The sequence below is a fragment of the Poecilia latipinna genome, unplaced genomic scaffold, assembly GCF_001443285.1.
Source record: "Poecilia latipinna isolate Pla-1442-1.1 unplaced genomic scaffold, P_latipinna-1.0 Scaffold32, whole genome shotgun sequence".
In the NCBI taxonomy this organism is placed as follows: Eukaryota; Metazoa; Chordata; class Actinopteri; order Cyprinodontiformes; family Poeciliidae; genus Poecilia; species Poecilia latipinna.
This window is the reverse complement of record NW_015112648.1, coordinates 237372-257417: the sequence shown is the minus strand read 5'-3', so window position 1 is coordinate 257417 and position 20046 is coordinate 237372. Positions and strand designations below refer to the sequence as shown.

The window sequence follows — 20046 nt, the reverse complement described above, 5'->3', positions numbered from 1 at the left end:
ACAAAAGGGTGAAAAAAAAATAATTATACAAAAAATATATAAGAGAAAAAAAAAAATGGGTAAAAAAAAAAAATATATATATATATATATATATATATATATATATATATATATATATATATATATATGAATGAATGAATGAAATGAAATGTTCTCATTGAATACTTTGTTCTGTACAAAGTTGAATGTGCTGACAACAAACTCACACAAAAATCATCAATGGAAATCAAATTTATTAACCAATGGAGGCCTGGATTTGGAGCCACACACAAAATTAAAGTGAAATGTTCCCTTTATTTTTTTGAGCAGTATATATAAAAGCGATGCAAGTACAGAGTACAAATACAGACAAAAAGTACAAACTGTGTAACTTCTGGTATTCTAAAGAATGTAAAAAAAAACTAGAAAAAAAAATTAAAAAACATAATTACTCCTGTCGAAGCTGCGCCATATTTCTATCCAGCATGCGCCTCACGTGAGGGTTGCCAGATTTGACATTTTCCCGTCCAAACACCATAAAATTATATTTGAACGGCAAAAAAACAGTCCAAATCTCAACGAATAATGCTAATGTTAACACTACTATATGTATTATTTCTAGTTTATCCCTAATGTAGTTCTAAAATAACTTAAAGAAACAGTGAAATGTTATGTTTTATATTTATATTTTATAATATATATTTTTTTAATTTTGAACATTTATATCTTTCTAAGAACAAGCCAGTTTATCTCTAATACAGTTTTGGAATAATTTAGAGAAATATTGGATATTTGTATAAAACTATATCCCAAATAGTTATTTTTTATCCCTTAAACTAAACTAGGGGTCAGAGTTTGGTAGTAACTAAATACATTTACTCAAAGAATGATTAGTGTTGAATGTACTGTGTTTTGTGCAATCTTATCCAGATTGAGATTTGGTTTGAAGAAAAACTAGAATGTATCAGTATTCCTTTTTAATTTCCATACCAACATGTTGTCAGCAAAAGAAAAAAAAAAGCATTTTGTATGACCAGAACTTTATAAATCAAAAGTAATTTTGCATTATTGATGGACAAAATTACTTTTTACTTTTTGTACTTTTTAAAACTTGTACTTTTATTTACCTTTACTTGAGTAAAACAGCTGAACCTGCACTTTTACTTTTATTAGAATATATTTTCATACAAGTATCTGTATTTCTACTTAAGTAGAGAATGTGAGTACTTTTGACACATCTGATTTTATGACTACATTCGTGCTAAGAATGGTTATACAAGGCTGGGGTTTGACATTTTATCAGTGTATTTCAAACGGTCTTTGTCATATTGTATTTGTAGAAATATGATCGAGTGAGCGCTCTTAAGAGCAAACTATCTTTGATTTATTTCTCTGTGGTTACCTTGTCAACAAGAATTTAGGTAGTTAGGAGAAAGTAAACGGCTCTTGACCACTCTGAAGGTAATTTATATACGCCTTGTACCTTGGAAAACTTTCGTCTTTGTAAGTATTTGTGTGTTTGGAAGACAGACGTGTCAAAAAATATGGAGAGTGGCGTACATAATGTTTGAGTGTTGCATTAAAATGAGAGTATTGGCTTTTCCCGCCGAAAAAGAACCAGAAATGATTAAACAGAAAGCTGATGTTGATGTTCATCTCTATGTCCTTCAGTGTCAAAAAGCAGTAGCTCCAGCTGAAGCAGAGGCAGAGATCCAAAGCGGAGAACGTATATTTATCTTACATATTCAACAACATTCAGTTTCTCTTCCCAAACTCTCAGCACAATGCAGTGCCCCTTCCTGGGGAAATAAAACGGCAGTGAAGCGGATGTACAAGATAGTACACAAATGTTTGAGGGCAAATAACCAGCACTCAAACAGACCCACCACCAGTAAACAGAAGTGAAACGGGAACAAACTGAACACATCCACCCGCTAAGCCTGGGGTGTCCAAAGTGCGGCCTGCGGGCCATTTGTAGCCCTTGGACTGATTTTGTGTGGCCCCTAACTGCAATTAAAAAATTACACAAATTTGGCCCATATAGATGCAGATGGATTCTTTTAATTTGCAATCAGGATAAACATTGTTACCAGCATAATTTTCTTACACAGGAAAGTGTAAACTACAACACAAAGTATTTGTGTTTTTATAACAAAAGGTAAAACAACATTTATTCAGAGACTTTTATTGAAAAGCCTACATTTCTGCACCCAAATCAGTTTTTATTCTTTCTTAAACATGACTAAATATAACAAACATTTTTTAAACAAAGTGACCCTGTTCTTATTACTGAAAATTAATTTATTCAATAAAGCCCAAAACAAACTGAAAACCAGATGTCTTCCTTTGTATACATCAAGCATGCAAAATCTGCTACGGCATCTTAGGGCCATTTTAGGGGGGTAGGGGGGAGTAGTACATTTCTGAAAAAAAAAAAAAGAGAACAGGTTGTGTTGAGGTTTGTAGTGATAAAAGCGGGAAATCAAGCGAGAATTGTGTTGCCATTCGGTCAAATACTATTAGTTAATTTATAGTGGAAATAAGTTACTTTAAAAGTCGGAAAATAAGTTCATAGTTTGCAAATTTAATAACTATAAATTCATGCTAAGAATGGATAAAAAAAATTGGTTTGAAATTTGCGACCTTTGTTATATTGTACTCGAGGAAACATGATAGAGTGAGCGCTCTTGGAAGCCAACTATCTTTACTGTACTTTTCTCCGGTAACCTTGACAACAAGAATTTGGGCAGTTAGGAGAAAGTAAACGGCTCTTACCACTCTGAAGGTAATTTATAATCATTGTACCCTGGAAAACCTTCATATTTGTAAGTGTGTTTGGAAGACACAGGGAGGTGTTGTTGTTATTTTTCTGGTTGATAAAATGTAGAGCTGTTTATTTGAGGGTAGCATTAAAATGAGCCTGTTAGCTAATTTCTGTTATACTTCAGTTAGAGAAACGTTGTCAGTGTGGCATTAGATGAGCGTGTTAGCTAATAATATATTTTCACTTCTGTTGTATTTCAGTTACAAAAACGTTTTGAGTTTAGCATTAAGGGCTGGGTAAATATAACGATTCATCAACGCATTGTAATTATTGTTTTGTTTTTTTTCCCCAAAACAATAATTTTGGGGGAAATCAATATTATTTGGGACACCATGCTAATCGATTAGATCCCCTGCGAGAGTTAGCAAAACTTTGTAGAGATGTGCGCACCGTGTAAAGTTTTATAATCGAGTGTGGTTCCTACACTGGATAATAGAAAGTTTGATCAGGTTATTGAGCTTTGGCGTGAATACTTTGTTGTTGAGGACCTGGCGCCATTTTTCTTCTTCTTCTTCTTGAGTTTATTAGCGGTTGGCCAAAAGCTATTTGGTGTGCATTACTACTTTATTTCAATGTTAAAGCAGTACTTTAATGTTTAGCTTTTAAAGAGCGTAAGGGTTTTGTTTTATTTTCAGAAACTTTATTGCTAAAAATGCTGAAGTATACACTTTTAATGTAACGTTCATATGGGCAGAAAAAAAATAATAAATTAGACAAAATTATTATTAGGTACTACAATTAATTATCTTTATGCTACTTATTAGTAATCCTATTACTAATATAAATCTATAATGGTCCCTAAAGGATTATTTTTAAAGCAAAATGGCATAAATATGGCATAAATAGGGCTAGGTCGACCTCTAGGTTGGACTGTGAGATTCAGTTTAGAAAATCTTTGTTTTTGCAGAATATTTTATCAATTAAACGATTTAGGTGCTGGAATATATTGCCTGTTACCATTAGAGATAGCGTCATTAAGTGGCAGTTTAAAGCATGGTTGGTCTGTGTACCTTTTTAGCAACTTCATGGTTTAATGACTGTTTCTATGAGTGATATAGTTTTCTAAATATTTTTAGAAGACACTAGCATGTTGATATAGGCATCTTAAAATAGGTTTTCCTGCCCCATTTACTTTTTATTTATTTTTAGTGTAATTTGATTTAGAGTTGAAGAAAGGTGAGGAAAGGCAAAACTGCAGGCTATCAGGATAATCTGTAGATACCTTGGGATTAGACACATAATCAACAACCATAAAGAGGCCTCAAAGAAGTCAATCACAAGTGAGCAGTTGACTGAATGGCAATGTGCCAAGCTACAAATACTCAAAGGAGATTAAAAATAGAAATATCAAGACCAGAACAAATTGCACAATAGGACTTTGACCAGATAACCTAGAGGTTATCTGGTCAAAGGAAGGCAGGAACCCTAGGACCAAATGACTGTTAGAGCCACCATTTTGGAAGCTGTTTTCCAGAATGGTAGCTTCTCAAAATAAGCATGCTCTTTCTTCAGTATAGCAAGCAGACTTCCTGTTTTAAATACATAGTTATTCATAAACCACAGCATTGTCAGCACAGTAATAAATCCACGGACATCTTCTGGAATGGCTGGAATTTCCCCTTGTCATACTTGATTGTAAACAATAATATAACATCCATGAGCTGCAGCACACTTCAAATGTTTTTCTTTAGTTTCAGACTTCCTGTTTGGGTTTTTGCCACAGATCAAGCCCCTCACTAATCATTCACCAGTTACAAGCAGAAGGGACTCTGGGTCAGGACGGCTGTGGTGTGACTGGGTGGTGTGATCTCAGTGTGTGGAGTAACTATGTGTCACTGCAGAAAGACGGTTAAACTTTCCCCTATATTTACTGATAAAACAGTGCTCAGCACCTGCAGCATGGCTAAACAATACGCAGGACTGAAGAAAAGGAGGAAGTATGTTCAGTATTTTTATGCTAATTTTAAATGCTTCCAGTTAAAAAATTCATTACTACTTGTTTTTGAACAGCTTTTTTCTTCCTTTTAAACATTTCAAACACCTGCCTCTTAAATGTGTTCATCCAGTAAACAAAGGTATTATTGCACTTTTCAACTTTTGAATAGCTCTTATGAACCAAAGTTTTATCTTTTCTCCTGTTGTGACAGAACTTTTATAACGTTATCTTTTGCTCTCTAACATGCTTCATTGTGCATTTCTGATGAAAACTGTCTTCATAAACCAATTTCAGCTGATAAGTATCTTAACAACACCCCACACCCACTTCATTTTTGGCTTATGGTTTTCATAAATGTCCCTCCTGCTGAATGTTTGTCCCTGCCAAGCAAAGCCAGCAGTCCTCAGCCTCTGTAATTAATGCAAACACAACAGGTTTCTGTAGCTGCAGGCTGCTGCATGTTGCAGGTATTAGGTTGTCTTCACCTTGTCAAGACCATAACCTTTGATCCACTTTTGTCGGTGGATCTTTAACTGATCATTCTGGCCTTGGCGGATTATGCGAGTTTCTTCAGATCTTAAATGAGGCAGGAGAATCTACTTTGATCGCCTTGTTGAAGTTGCCCAAACTGTGCTTTCTTGCCCAGCGAGGAACAGTAGACTATCTTTGTAGGGCAAAGGTTGATGTAGGTCAGTCCTACACTTGAGTGCCTCTGAGAGATTGCTGACACTCAGTTGTGAAAGCATTGAAGGTAAGACATCACCTGCAAAGCTGTTCGGTCAGTTTTCTGCTTTCTTGTGCATTTATAAGGGAAAAAAATAGTTTTGAATGTTAAAAAATACCAGCTTTTACTTCAGTTAGTTTATCCGTAATATGTACACCTGTGAATTGTCGCGTTTTCTTTGTGTTTCTTGGGTGTAATGTTTATAGCGTACTCCTTTAAAAGACTTCTTGTCCACTTCACAGGACAACTACAGTGCGTAGCAGAAATATTCATACTTCTTGAACATTTGCACCATTCCACTAACATTTAATGCGTTTATTAGAAATGTATGTATCACAACACACACAAAGTAGTGTATATCTGTGAGGTGGTTAGAAGATTATATAGTTTGGTTTAGGTTTCAGTTGAGTTTTGGTTTATTTATGTAGATTTATAACAACGGGCATCTCAATGCACTCTTACAAGACAAACATCCAGTTTTCTCAATCTAATAATGTTAATATTACATGGTTTCCAATTTGATCCTAGGTATAAAACAATGCAGGTGATTTTAGTTTATTATAACAGTTGGTAAAATGTTTTCTGGCTAATGAAATGCAGCTGATTGTTTTGTTGAGTGACTGGACTTGCAGCAATCACTCCTGAATCAGCAGGTGGTGGCAGCAGATTTATAGCATAGAGCTAACTTTGCAGTAATCTCTCATGTTGAACTTGCATTTGGTGAGGAAATCTACTTTATTGTTAAGTTTCTGTACATGACTGGTTGTGAACTGGACTTTAACTGGACCGTTGTTCTGGTTGTATGTTTTGGGTCGTTGCTGTGTTGGTAGGCGAACCATCGCTCCAATCTCAACTCCGCTGCAGCTTCCCCCACGTTTTCATCTATGATTGCTCCTTCTTTAGCTTCAGCTTTCATTTCCCTGTTGAAGAAACGGACCCCCAGCATGATGCTGTCACCACACGCCATGACGATGCTGAAGGTTTATTCAGGCTGGTCTGCTGTCATTTTTGCTCCTCACATGATGGTTTGAATGTAGGCCAAAAAGATTTATTTCAATATCACCTGGCTATCCTGATTTATGTCTTAACGTTCTTTCATGTGAGTTTCTCCTACACAAAATTATGCCATCACTCCCTAGTTTTATAAATGTGTATTAATGACAATGTGCAGGGTCTCTCAATTTTCCACGTGTGCTAAGTCCTCTAGCTTGTGGCAAACTGCAAACTGAACTTTTTCCATAACAAAAACAATCCACGAATCCCTTCCCTGCCACTTCACACTTCGACTACTTTGTGTTGGTCTGTCACATCAAATTAAAACAAAATATACTAAAGTTTGTGGTTGTGATGTGACAAAGTCTGAAAACCCCTGGGGCATGAATACTAAAGGCACTAAAAATAAATTTGCACAATTTGGAGCAAAGATGTTGCAAAACTTCACTTTAGTAATTCGTATGACCTTTGACTCCAAAAAGAAATCCTTGACATGGGCAATCTTAAAACCAGAGAGTCGGGGTGAGGGTTTGCTGAGTGGACAGATCTTAATCTGGTTTTATTACAGCATTGAGGAAACATATCCTTTACACTAACTTTGTCAAGTTTTGCTTGCAAAATAAGTTTCTTTTACTCGTTGGGATTGATTGTATCGTTAAGCAGAGGGATTTAGTTTCTTTACTTTTAAATGTACAGTTTAGTTTCTTTTGTTTTAAGTTATGCTCTAAAATATGGTGGCAAATTAGGGCCATTAGAGACAAAAATGGAGGAGTAAATTCCTGTTAAAAAAAACCTCAGAAATTTTGAGATCAATCTCAGAAATGTTCTAGAAAAAACAAAGAAATTTCTGAGATCCAAAGTTGAAAATTTTCAAACTCAGAAATTTCCAAGTTTTTTTCTAGAACATTTCTAGAAGATTTCTGAGATCAGATTTTTGGCGGAAATTTAGTCCTCTTTTTTCCTGTCTCTAATGGCCCCAATACGCCGGTGTACTGAAATCGTTTAGTTTGTGAAATTCACTTTCTTTAAATTTGGGTCAAAGTTGCTCACAGTCACAGACTGACAGTGTGATTAGTGCAAGAAGATGAAGCAACCCATCCTGGCACATTATTCAGAGTTTCAACACGTGTGTTTCTGCTACGTTTGCTTTCCAGCAACTACAGGCGCTGACCTGTTGCAATGACTTCAGTGAATGTCAGAGTGTTATAAATGAGCGCAGCGGTTCTGTTTCATAATCGATCTTCTTATCTGGCTGGAGAGTCCTCGACGAAAAGCATCTGAAGGGTTTTAATGCTGATTTTATTTTACACTTTGTCTTTTTAGCAACTAGAAGAGTGTCGAGGAGAGTCTTGCAGCAGCTGTCATGCTAAAGGGAAAAACTGATGTTCCACCTGCAGCATCAAAGACGAGCACCGATCCTCCTGCCAAACCTCCAAGAACCTTCGATCAGGACGACAATCCAATAAAAACTCCTAGAGGTACCGATCGAACTCTGAGTGTCACATTTAGAGAAAGGACTGAGCTCAGGTCCAGTCAGGCATTCACATGCACTCATCACGGTAACAAATGTCACTTTTGTTTTGGTATTCTAGTGACACATTTGACTTGTTCTTTTTTAAAGGTGGAAATGATTATACAACAAACAACTTCAAGTAGTTCAAGAAAATTAGGAAGTGGGCAGACATAGGCTTTTCTCTAATCCACCCATAGTCAAAAGCTGCTCGGCTACACTAGAGGCTTTTTTTGCTGGGATTTTAAGGACAGATTATAGATTTATTTTGGTATTTTAAAAACCACGGCTTAAGACAAAATAATTCATGTTGTGTGTTTGGGATATCTGGAATGTCCATCTGTTGACTTGAGGTGAAGCCACAAAACTCTAAACTTATCCATCACCTTCACTATCACATTCACCAGGCCCAACAGCATGATGCTGCCACCACCATGCATGACAGTTACTTCATATACTGAAACTTAGCGGATTATGCTGAAGGTTTGGGTCTGTACCAGGAAACCAAACATTTAAATGATCTGAGAAGAGTGGTCAAATATCCTACAAACATCATGGCAGAAACCTGTTGATGTGACTTCACATGTGACTTCACATGTGACTTCACATGATTCCACATGTATGTTCTGAATAACATGGCATTCATGGCTATTGTAGCTTCTGAAATACACTGTGTATCCCCCAAAAGGTAAATAAATACCTAAAAATAAAAAAACTGAAAGAATCTTAGGTAAAAATCATTTTCTTAAATGATTAATGCAAACATTGTGATGGGATTGAAATTATGAATACGTTACTTTTAAAACAAATTATTTTTATTTTCATGGCTGTTGCTTTTTATTGCTTTATTTGTCAAATAAAAATATTGAAAAGGCTAAGCAGTCTTAAAAATCGTATAAAGTTAGAGACGAATTTGAAAATGAGTTCTGGTTCGATTAAAGTGATAAACAGATAAATTCACTCTGTCAGGGATTTTCCACTCCATCTTTAAATATCTCATTTTATTACAAAGCAGAGAGGAATGTCTTAAAGATCTTCCTGTTCGATACGTTCAACATAGACACAGTTTCAAGAAAGGTAATTAAGGTCAGTTTCCCTTAGATTGGATAGATTTCAGTCATTTTATGGGGCTGTATAATAAATGTTTTAGTTTCATTACAGACATGAATTTCCAATTAAAACAGTAAAAATAACACAGTGTATATAAACATATACAAGAACTGAAGTATAAAAATGCTGTGAGGCAAAGTATCATTTTTAAACATATCTAGGATTATCCTGAGTGGTATCATGCTCAGGAGTCAAACTTCTCAAACCCAAAACTCTGATTTTATTTAAAAACTGCAGGTAGTGAAACCAAATCCAATAAGAAATAACAGATTGAGTCTCAATCCTCTGCACTCATCAGAAGAAGCTGCAGCAGATCGATGTTGCCTCCTCAAACCAAGCCTGGTGGGTGGGTGTGTCAGTACATTCCTCAGCCGCCTGTTCAGGATCAGATAACAACCTCCTTCCTCTCTGACGCCGACTAACGCGACGCTGACCCAGCAGGCGTCACTCACCTGCTGGGATGTTTCCTCTCCTCTCACTCACCTTAGTCTTCTCCTGAACCTTGAGCTCGCCTCCTCGTCTTGTTTTCAAATGTCGGGTAAAAGCATCTGCATCTGTTGTCCCAATGCAGAGCGGAAAAAGTCGGTTACCTTGATGTCGGCGGAATTGGAGACCGCGTTGGCCCCCGCTGAGAGGCTGTTTACCTCTGAGAGAAACCAGGCGGTTCGGCTGAGGATGGAGAGCGTGGGTCCGGGCTCGGAGACTCCCATCACCATTCATCAGTTGTTCCTGGAGGCGGTGGAGAGCTACGGGGATCACCCGGCTTTGGTTTTCAGGAAAGGTGGCCGGATGATGACTCTGACCTGGAGGCAGTACTACGAACAATGTCGTGCAGCGGCCAAGAGCTTCCTCAAGGTTGGTGCTTTCTCAGAGTCTGTGCTTCGGAAAATGTTTTCTGATTTTACCGCTGAATTAATAACAGTTTCATGTGTTTTCAGGTCACAATACACAGCAAAGCCATATATTCCTCCACACATGCACAGTATGGAGTTCCAATTGTGCCAAAAGTATTTACTCCTATTCATAAAATCTGACGTTTTTCAGATTTTGTCATGTTGCAAACAGACTTTTATGCATTTAGTTGGGATTTGATGTAACAACAAGTAGATAATAATTGGATGTCAGTAATTAAAATTTGTGTGTTATACTTTGTAACTAGTCCCTTGTAACAATAGTCAAGATGATGTGACATGGAATTATTTCATACTTATAAACATGTCTCAGCTGAAAAAAATAAATTCTGATTAATCCAGAACAGCCCTTCAATGAGACGGCAGAATCAAAATAAACACAACAAACAGTTTGTGAAGGTTTCTGAGGTTCGGTTCGACCAATAAACCAAGATATCGCCTGATGAGTCAGCCTCAATCAGATTGTATTGACAATGTGAACATCAGATACCAAATCTTAAAACAGACCTTCAGATTAGGTCTAAATCTGGACTTTGACTGAGCCATTCTACTGCTGTGTTCTAAACCATTCCATTGTGTCACTGGATGTTTATCAGCAGCCATTGTCTCAACTATGTTTCAGCCTCTAATATTTACTTTTCTGGGATAGGCCTGCATTTATTTTCATAATTCCTCTCATCAACTGTTAAAAGTCGCCTCCTTCCTCTAGAAGGAAGCATCTCCACAGTATGATACTCCCTCCACCATGTTTGACCATGGGAATGGGAAAAGGGAAACTTTTTTATAACTTTCTTTTAGCAATAGATTCCTCGATAGAGACAAAATCTGTGGAGTCCATGACTAACAGCAGCTGTGAATTTCTGCAGCTCCTTAAATTCCTAACAGATGAGCTCCGTCTACAAATAGATAGTTTTGAGGAGAGTTGGTTCCACTGGATTTTATTTATGGTATCAGAGTAAGGAACGTGATAAAAAATATAAAATACACCCCCCACTTTTTCAGAATGGCATTTGTAAAAAAAAAAAAAAAAAGAAAGAAAACCTTGCACAAGGCTTAATTACTTTTCCAGGGGATTGACTACAATGTTGTCTTTTAAAAATACTGTTACACTTTCTGTAATTTTATGTTTTTTCGATGAGCCGTAGTGTTGGACTGTTTCCTCATGTGACGTCTGTTTCTGACTTGAGAACTCAGGATATTAATTGTTTTGTCGATTTATGTGGAGACTTACCAGCCAAACTTGTTTTCTTCACTGCAGGACTGTTGGCAGCCACAGAGATTTACCCAAATGACCATTTACATGTTGCCTGCACATATGAACACAATATTTTTGGCACATTTGGAACCCCATAGGCACAGACTTAGCTTATATTATACTAGGTTTAAGGTAAAAATCAACATGTCTTTTCCAAATATGAATCCCAATTAAGAGACTTAATCAATGTCTAAAAACTATTTGAGAATCAAGTCTCTCTTCATTTGTTTCCAGCATTATTCTAAAAGAGGAAAGTTTAACATGCAGCGCTATATTAAACTTTATATTGAAGTAAACATTATTACTTCAAAGTGAATATTCATAGTTTAAATGATGCAAACTATGAAGAAGTCGCATCAAGAGGATCTCAAGATGATCAGTTATTTATGCCTTTGTGTTATGTATTATATCCATTAGTTATAAAAACAATTTTTTAGATTTTCATGAGAATTTGAGCAAGTTGAAGGGTAATCTATAAATTAGTGTCTGATCTGTGGTGTGACAATGTCCCACTGAAAACCAAAACTTGGGCGTGTGAAATCCGCAGCTTCGGTTACGTCTCGTGTTTCACGGCCCTGAAAACCCGATGTGGGCCAAAGGTAACGGAGGCACGGCATCGCCGCGGCAGCGTTATTACGGCGCATTGTTCTTTCCCTTCGCAGCTCGGGTTGGAGCGTTACCACGGAGTCGGCATTCTGGGATTCAACTCTCCCGAGTGGTTCATCTCAGACATTGGCTGCATCTTAGCAGGGTGAGATCACACATCAGCGCCTCGACAGCAGTCCATGCAAAATTTTAACATCCAGGTTTTTAAGGTTTTCTCAGGTCACACTGTCCGTTTCTGTCTTTCCTCGAACTGGTTTGACCTGTTTGCCAAGAATGTGAAATATAATGAGTTCATAGGAACTTTGTTATTTCCTCTGTCCTCTAGAAAATGTAAAATAGCGCACAAAAAACTGGAAGTTAAGTAAACAGTAAAATGTGTGGATGTTACAGCCATAAAAACCAGTTTACCTCTGTTTATAAATTAACAGTTTGGTTAGTTTCTTATTACTTTAGGCATTAATGTTTCTTGAAAAATACACAATCCTTTGTGATTTGGTGTCGTGTTTTACAACTCAAGTACTTTAACATTATATTGTGAAATGAAGTGACATCAGACTTAATTTGCGCTTTATTGGGGCACTGAAATACTCCTTACATGAAATCATGTGATTTCATGTGAATGCACACATTAACATGCTGATAATGGAAAGCTGCTGGATTGTAGCCAACTTCAAACGTCAGCAAATAGCTTCTTGCTAAAAGTTCGATTTTCTGAATGCCTCTTGTTTCTAAAATTAGTTTCTGTCTGGAATAGAAAGAGCTGCACGTTTCCCCCTTTGTTAGCTGACAGGTACTCAGACAACTCACATGTCTGCAGGTTTACCTTTTATTCCACTGACATAATTTTGATCTCCAAGTTTATTTATTTATTTGTCAAAAATAAACAAGTACATTTATTTGTTTATCAATTTATCTATAAATTAATCCTCTTAATTTTCATGAAGAGGAAAATTTATTTTACATACATAAATAACCTTTTAAGTAAGATACTATGCTTTCTTCAACTGAACCGAAACATGAGGAAATGTACATAAAAGGTTAAAATTTAACAGAGAAGCTTAACTTACAAATCTCTGTTTGGGGAAACTTGATAAATTAGCCATCAACAGAAGATTATTTACAAGCAGGAAGTGATTAACAGTGGCTACTGTTTGGTTGCTGTTTGGTTTCATTGAGGTTTTATGCCACAGGGGTCTGGCTGCCGGTATTTACACGACCAACTCTGCAGAGGCCTGTCATTACGTAGCCTCTAACTGCGAGGCAAACGTCCTGGTAGTGGAGAACCACCAGCAGCTGGAAAAGATCCTGCAGGTCAGACGGCTCGGCTCAGCATCTAAACCCTCTGTGTGCTATTTATGAGTAACTACTCAACCTCTCATGCCTCTGTTTGTCTCTTCTTGCAGGTTAAAAATCAGTTACCTCATCTGAAAGCTATTGTCCAGTATGAAGGTGAACTGGAGCAGAAAGCAGAGTTCCTCTACACAGTACGTTGACCAATCAAACTCAGTGATCAATTAGAAACATCACATGGACTTTAGGACGTCTGGTAACATATTTTCTATGACAACATCGACTTTTTATTGGAGAATTATTGCCTGTCAGGGTGACTGATCATAATAAACAACAACACAGCTGTAGCCTTTGTTTATCCTAGTTTTATTTAAACCTTTTCATTTCTGCAGTGGGACCAGTTTATGAAACTTGGAGAGAACATTCCCAACAAGCGGCTGAACGCTGTGATCGACAGTCTGCGGGCCAACGAGTGCTGCACCCTCATCTACACCTCCGGCACCACCGGAAACCCCAAAGGCGTCATGCTGAGCCACGACAATGTGAGTCCACTCTTCAGCAGCACCGCAAAGGACGAAAATGTTCGGTTCAGGTCTGATGTATTCAGAGAACTCATTCGATCAGTTTAGTGAAGAAAGAAAATTAGTTTTATTTGACGATAATCGTAAAGACACTGGTGGGTTAGTAGTTTTATTAGCAACTACCAGCTTCATGGGATCAGTCAGCAGTTACATGTGTCGCAGAGCCCAGGGGCCATGTGTTGTGTTGTCAGAACAAGCCCTCATCATCACTCCCACAGCGCCGTGCTTGACAGCAGAGACGCACTAATCATTTTACAGGAAACTGGACTCAGTCGGTTTGTTTTGATTCGCTGCGGCTGCTGATGGGAATGACAGACGCTAACGACTCGTTCTTTCTTTGTTCCATTAGTTACCTGGACTCTGACTCACTTTTTTACTTTTTTCTTCTGTATGTGTTGATCAAACCTGAAATCAGCAGGACGGACATTTTTAAATAGTGTTTGTTTTTTGTTTTTTTCAACAGTTCAGTCCAGACAAAACCCGAGCTGATGCTCGAACCAAAAACAAGTTAAGCTTAACCAAGTTTGAGTGTTCAGGTTTACGCTGCAATGGATGAAGGAAGAAGGGCGAAAATATTCAACTCCAGATTATTTCACAATCAAGCAGGAAAATACCAAGGGTTCTTTGATCAAACACATTTGATATTTATAACTTCTGTACAGGACATAAGTGGGATAGATGTGATAAATTTAAAGATTGCATCAGTTGAACGCCACCAGTAAGACAGACTCTAGTTTCCTTTTTCTGCTCAGTTTTCTCCTGTTTTTCTGATCAAACTTCACGGCTGCCTCGTCTTTTCCGCGGTCAGATCACGTGGACGGCCCGCACCGTGTCCAAGATGATTAACCTGCACTGCTGCGAGGAAGTGCTCATCAGTTACCTGCCGCTCAGCCACATCGCAGCGCAGATGATGGACATTTGGTGCTCCATGAGTCTCATAGCCACCGCCCATTTTGCAGAGCCGGACGCCCTGAAGGTATCGTTTGAGCTAGCATCGGTTTGTTAGCACCAACAAACTGGGTGTTAATATTGTCAACCGTTGTTGTTCCTGTTTTCAGGGATCTTTGGTGAACACGCTGAAAGAGGCTCGTCCGACCGGCTTCCTGGGCGTTCCTCGGGTTTGGGAGAAGATCCAGGAGAGCATGAAAGCTGTTGGCGCCAAGGGCTCCGCGCTCAGGAAGAGGGTGGCGGACTGGGCCAAGTCCATCGGCCTGCAGTACAGCTACAGCGCCATGAACGGGTGAGTCGGCTTCAAGCACAGTTTGAATAGAAACAGTTTTTATGTAAAGATAGCATCGTAGGCTGTGTTTGTCTCTGAACCAACAATCACAGAGTCCTGGAAAAAACTATTTACCCTTCACAGATTTCTTCTGGTTTTGATTTTTAAACACTTAAATGTTTCAGATCATCAAACTAATTTCACTATCAGTTTTCAGATTGAGCTTTAATTTATTATTATATGGAAAAGAAAAAACAGTGAAAGTTTAAAACAGGCTGATTGTTGCTACGAAGAACAGCAGGGAAGAAATACTTGTTCACATTGGGCCGGTCGTTTAGATCACTTATTTCCTTAATAAATCAGATGAACATTTGAAACCTGCAGTTTATATTTACTCAGGGTATCTTGTTGTTTTTCTTTTCAGTCTTTTCCAAAAATTTATTGAGATAAACAAACTGGTGATTCTGTTCTGTGTATTTTCATTAATGACTTCACCAGAGAGCCAACACTGGAGCTAACCACCAGCCTTAAGGAAACGTGGCAGATGGGAAACTTTTGACAGATTTCAAAACATTTGAATTCAATTTAAAGTATTGTGATCTTCTTCTAAACAACCTTCGAGTGTCTTTTTGTCGCCAAGATTTTCCTGCTGTGTTTGAAAAAACAGATCCAGGTGTTGCTACAGCCGACCAGAAATAAACTAAACAACTTTTAGAGCAGAAATCTGATTAAAAACGCAAATAAAGAGGTAAATGCATATTTATACATTGAAAGTCACTCATATCTGTTGCTTTATTCCTTTTTCTGACGAAATCAGACAGATATGTGCAAGGATTGTTATGATGTGTTTTATCTTGAGTTTGTAACCGTTTAAAATAAACTAACAATAAAAACACCAACCATGAGATGCTCTACACGAGGCATCGTGTAGAGCATGGAGGTCTGAGCTTAAATTGATTTAGTTCATAGAAAAGTCACATGTTTATAAAGTTACCCAGGTTCATTCCTTAATCTAAAGTTTCAAACATGAGTAGATCTGAGCACGGCGGCTCATTGGAGCGCTCTGCGTCTGCTTGGCTGCAGGGAGAACGAGGTGCCGTGGGGCTTCATGCTGGCCAACAATCTGGTGTTTAAGAGAGTCCGGTACGAGCTGGGTTTGGACCGCTGCAAGCTGTGCTGCACTGGAGCCGCTCCCATCACCAAAGAAACTCTGGACTACTTCATGAGCCTGAGCATCCCGGTGAAGGAGCTGTACGGCATGAGCGAGAGCTCCGGCCCACACGCCGTCTCCATCCACGAGTACCGCATTGGAAGGTCAGCAGCAATGCATTATGGGACTTATTGCTTTGAGTGTTTGCATACATTTACAAAGTTAAAGTGTGTTGTATCAGTTTCGCTTCTGTGAAGATGTATTTGATCAGTTTATTTGAAAAATAAAACTATCCTGTTCCTTGTTGCAACAACCCAGATTCTTCCTGTAAGTGAAAAAGAATAAATAAAATGTAAATAAGATTATGTTTGGTTTAAGAAAGTAGAATAATTTCTGGATTTTCTTGTCCAAGTCCTAGTCTCTGTTTCTGCTGAGGAGAAGTTAAAGAAAACCAAACCATCACCATGACGGCTCACAAATAGGACATGAACGCACTGAGATCATCTCTGTGGTTTGCCTCTGCAGCGTTGGGAAGGTGATGGCGGGCTGCAAAACGAAGCTGGATAAGCCGGACGCGGACGGGAACGGGGAGATCTGCTTCTGGGGCCGGCACGTCTTCATGGGCTACCTGAACATGCCGGACAAAACGGCCGAGGCGCTGGACGAGCAGGGCTGGCTGCACTCTGGAGACTTGGGCAAACACGACGAGGACGACTTCCTGTACATCACAGGCAGAATAAAAGGTAACGTTGTGCTCAACCTGGGAACAAAACCGAAAACCTTAAGACAGTTTTGGCCTAAAGCAGTGATGTGTAAAAGTTTACTTTATTCTGTTCATTATATGAAACCCTTCCAAAGATCTTTTACTAGAAGGTTTTACATCAGTAAAGTTTGTTGTGTGTTTACAATAATAAACTAAACTCACAAACTGAATTTCCTGGGATCTGTAAATCTTTAGACCCATTGAATCCATTCAATCGTTTTAAGGGACCACACAACACATCTTTATTTAAAAAGTACTTTCGGTACAAAAAGGTAATTTTACACATCAAACTTAAAAAGCTGCTGTTATCTGATACGATCTTTCATTCACATTTAGATCTTAATCTGGTTCAGCCTCTGAGCACAAATAGATCAGGACTGTTGAACGAATGAGACGCAAAAACACAAACAATAGGAAACATTTATTATTACTTAGGTTAAAGTTACATCCATTTAAATATGTGAATAACCTGAATTGTTACCTGAGAACTCAGCAGGGATCTTTTCTGTTCTTTGGTTTCAGCTGTTTAAATAAGACTGTTTACTTTTATCCTAACTTATTTTGAGCATTTATTCCACTTTATGGTTGGTCTTTATTTTTATATAACTGTATAACTGTATTTTTATATATTTTGTAAATGTTGTTTTTTCATATGTATCTTTTTGAATGAAATGTAAATTTTAGTTTCCATGTATTTATTTATTTTTCTTTAATTTTGATGTTATTTCCATAACATTAGATGCAGCATTGACAGCTTTGTTTTCCTCTTTTCACTAAATATTTAGTTAATCTGTTTTGTCTCCATTAATATTTTGTTGTTTTATGTTTTTATTTTAACATCTTTGCTTCGTTTGTATTGTGAATGAAAAATCTGCATCTTTAACTGAATCCAGAGCTCTAGTAATAAAAATCTGGGTTAATGTTAATTATTTGCATTTAATTATTTGGATTTGAATAACAAAATAAAACATAACTGCTGAAACCACGATTTAGCATTTCTATGATACTTTCTTTGTTTCTCTTTTGCTAAACCAGAATAATTAATTCAGTTTTTTTTTTCTCTTAATTTTTTATTCTCTAAAAATTAAACCTCAGTTGCCACATCATTTTGGGAAATCTTTCTTCAGGCATTTGGACATTTCTTCCATCATTATCTGAAAAGAATTTATACAGAAAGTTGAATGTTTTGTCAGAAATCAGTAAGTCATAAAGCAGAATGTCTCTTTTTCTTTCTACAGAGATCATCATCACCGCCGGCGGCGAGAACATCCCCCCCGTCCCTATCGAGGACGCCGTGAAGCACGAGCTTCCCATCATCAGCAACGCCATGCTGATCGGAGACAAGCAGAAGTTCCTCTCCATGCTGCTCACGCTCAAAGTAACAAACTCCTCCACAAAGCCGCCGCCGCTACATCAGTGAGCATGTGTGACCGATGTTGTTGCGTCCGCAGTGCGTAATGGACGACGAGGGCAACCCCACCGACATCCTGAGCCCCGAGGCTGTGGACATCTGTCGGCAGCTCAACGTCAGGGCCACCAAGGTGTCAGAGATCATAGCCAATAAGGAGCCGGTGCTCTACAAAGCCATTCAGGACGGCATCAACCGGTTCAACAAAACATCCACGTCCAACGCTCAGAAGATCCAGAAGTGGATCCTACTGGAGAAAGATTTCTCCGTCCACGGAGGAGAACTGGGTCAGAAAATACTATTGTTTTTTTATTGTCTTGTTTTTTGAGAAAATATTAAATTTTTAACTTTTATCACACTTAAAATCAGTAACAAATTTTACTGGATGACAAATAGTTTCAGAAACTACTGAGATAAACGATAATATTCTCGTCTTTAGACAATTTTCATGTAATATATTGATAATGTTAGAATAATGTAAGTTTGCTTCTTCAAAGACCAGTTCCAGCTTAAACTGGAAGACATTTTAGATATCCAGAAATCAATAAATAAATCAGAAATAAAAAACAAGCACACCCAAATCCATGAGGTCTGTGTAAACAAAACAATATTAGTCATCAGAATGGAGATGATGGAGCTCATTTTAATTTCTCATTAATGGATTAATTGCAGGTTAGATTTCATCTCTGAGGATTTTATGGTTTGTTTCTCACAGTTACTCCTCAAACAGAAACTGAGTTGCTGTTGTTCAATCAACCGTTCTTTTCTCTTCTCTTCTCTTGTTTTTGTGCAGGACCCACCCTGAAACTGAGGCGGCCCATTGTGGCAAAAATGTACCAGGACCAAATTAACAAATTGTACTCGCGCTGAACTGTCCATATGTGGTTCCTGGAGAAGTAAAAGACTGAGAGCAGACCTCTGTTGCCTACGCCTCTATAAATCTCTGTCTGTTGTATCATATTTATGCTGTTCGACGTTCTCTGCCTCAAAGCGGAGTCGGGCCTCGCCGCACCTCAACACATGCAATTGAGGCTGCCGTCACCTAGCTTCTAGGAATGTAAGCTTTTTACATTTTTATCGTGTTTAATGAATGTTTTCTAACCACTGATCCACTTTGACTTTTAAAGGTTTTTACTCTCGTCTTACAGCAGCTGTTTAAAATCTGACCTCCTGTTTCAGCATCGTGTAAAATTCTCCATCTGGGCAAACAGAAGGTCAACATGTTTTATAATGTGAATATATTGTTTAAAAAATGAACCTAACGGTCTGTGTTCATCCAATCACCCCAACTGCTAATTGTAAATCGAACATGAGTGTGTACAGTTTCACTCCTACTGAAAATATATATTTATTCTGTGATATATTTTCTGTAAATTGTCAATAAAAGAGAGTGATTTGGAGCAAATCAAACAGACCTAGCAACAACAAGTTTTTTTTTTTTTGTTATATATTTTATTTCAGTTTGCAACTTGGTGCAAGAATATGAAGAGCCAATCAATGTAATACTGCATTTAAATAGATAAATAAATTAAAATATGGTTTTAATAAATTAACATTTATTAAAACCATATATAATTTCAGCATTTTATTATTTCACATTTTTTCTGCGTTGTTACTGCAGCTCATTATGCAACTTTTATCTTCTGACTGATTCATAAGGACAAAAAATAATGTTGCGGCAGCTAAACATAAAATAATTTTTTGTGTCATTTACTTTTTTTTTCTAAATATACATATTTATCTACATTTACATGTACATATTAAAAAAATTATACAAGGAAAATCAA

The 20046-nt window shown here is 37.5% G+C and overlaps 1 protein-coding gene across 5 annotated transcripts; it reads left to right on the top strand.

Moving 5' to 3' along the window:
* The first annotated feature begins 1354 nt into the window (after positions 1–1354).
* LOC106953085 (long-chain-fatty-acid--CoA ligase ACSBG2-like) lies at positions 1355–19187 on the top strand. 5 transcript variants are annotated; one of them, XM_015041622.1, is made up of 15 exons: positions 2719–2804; positions 5386–5490; positions 7780–7934; positions 9648–9931; positions 11905–11993; positions 13039–13159; positions 13252–13332; positions 13531–13680; positions 14528–14695; positions 14778–14959; positions 16022–16252; positions 16614–16831; positions 18090–18229; positions 18303–18546; positions 19053–19187. In XM_015041622.1, exons 3-15 carry the CDS (start codon positions 7820–7822, stop codon positions 19127–19129), a joined length of 2100 nt encoding a protein of 699 aa, XP_014897108.1. In that variant the 5' UTR covers positions 2719–2804; positions 5386–5490; positions 7780–7819; the 3' UTR covers positions 19130–19187. The 5 variants fall into 5 exon arrangements, with proteins under 5 accessions (XP_014897125.1, XP_014897135.1, XP_014897101.1 ...); XM_015041639.1 differs by lacking the exons at positions 2719–2804; positions 5386–5490 and adding an exon at positions 1355–1440; XM_015041649.1 differs by lacking the exons at positions 2719–2804; positions 5386–5490 and adding an exon at positions 1391–1482.
* Positions 19188–20046: the final 859 nt, after the last annotated feature.

Coding starts and splice junctions, on each gene's coding strand:
- LOC106953085 (XM_015041639.1), top strand. CDS start 7,820: ATGCTAAAGGGAAAAACTGATGTTCCACCTGCAGCATCAAAGACGAGC. Junction 13,160..13,251: donor AGCTGGAAAAGATCCTGCAG/GTCAGACGGCTC, acceptor CTCTTCTTGCAG/GTTAAAAATCAGTTACCTCA. Junction 18,230..18,302: donor CCATGCTGCTCACGCTCAAA/GTAACAAACTCC, acceptor TTGCGTCCGCAG/TGCGTAATGGACGACGAGGG.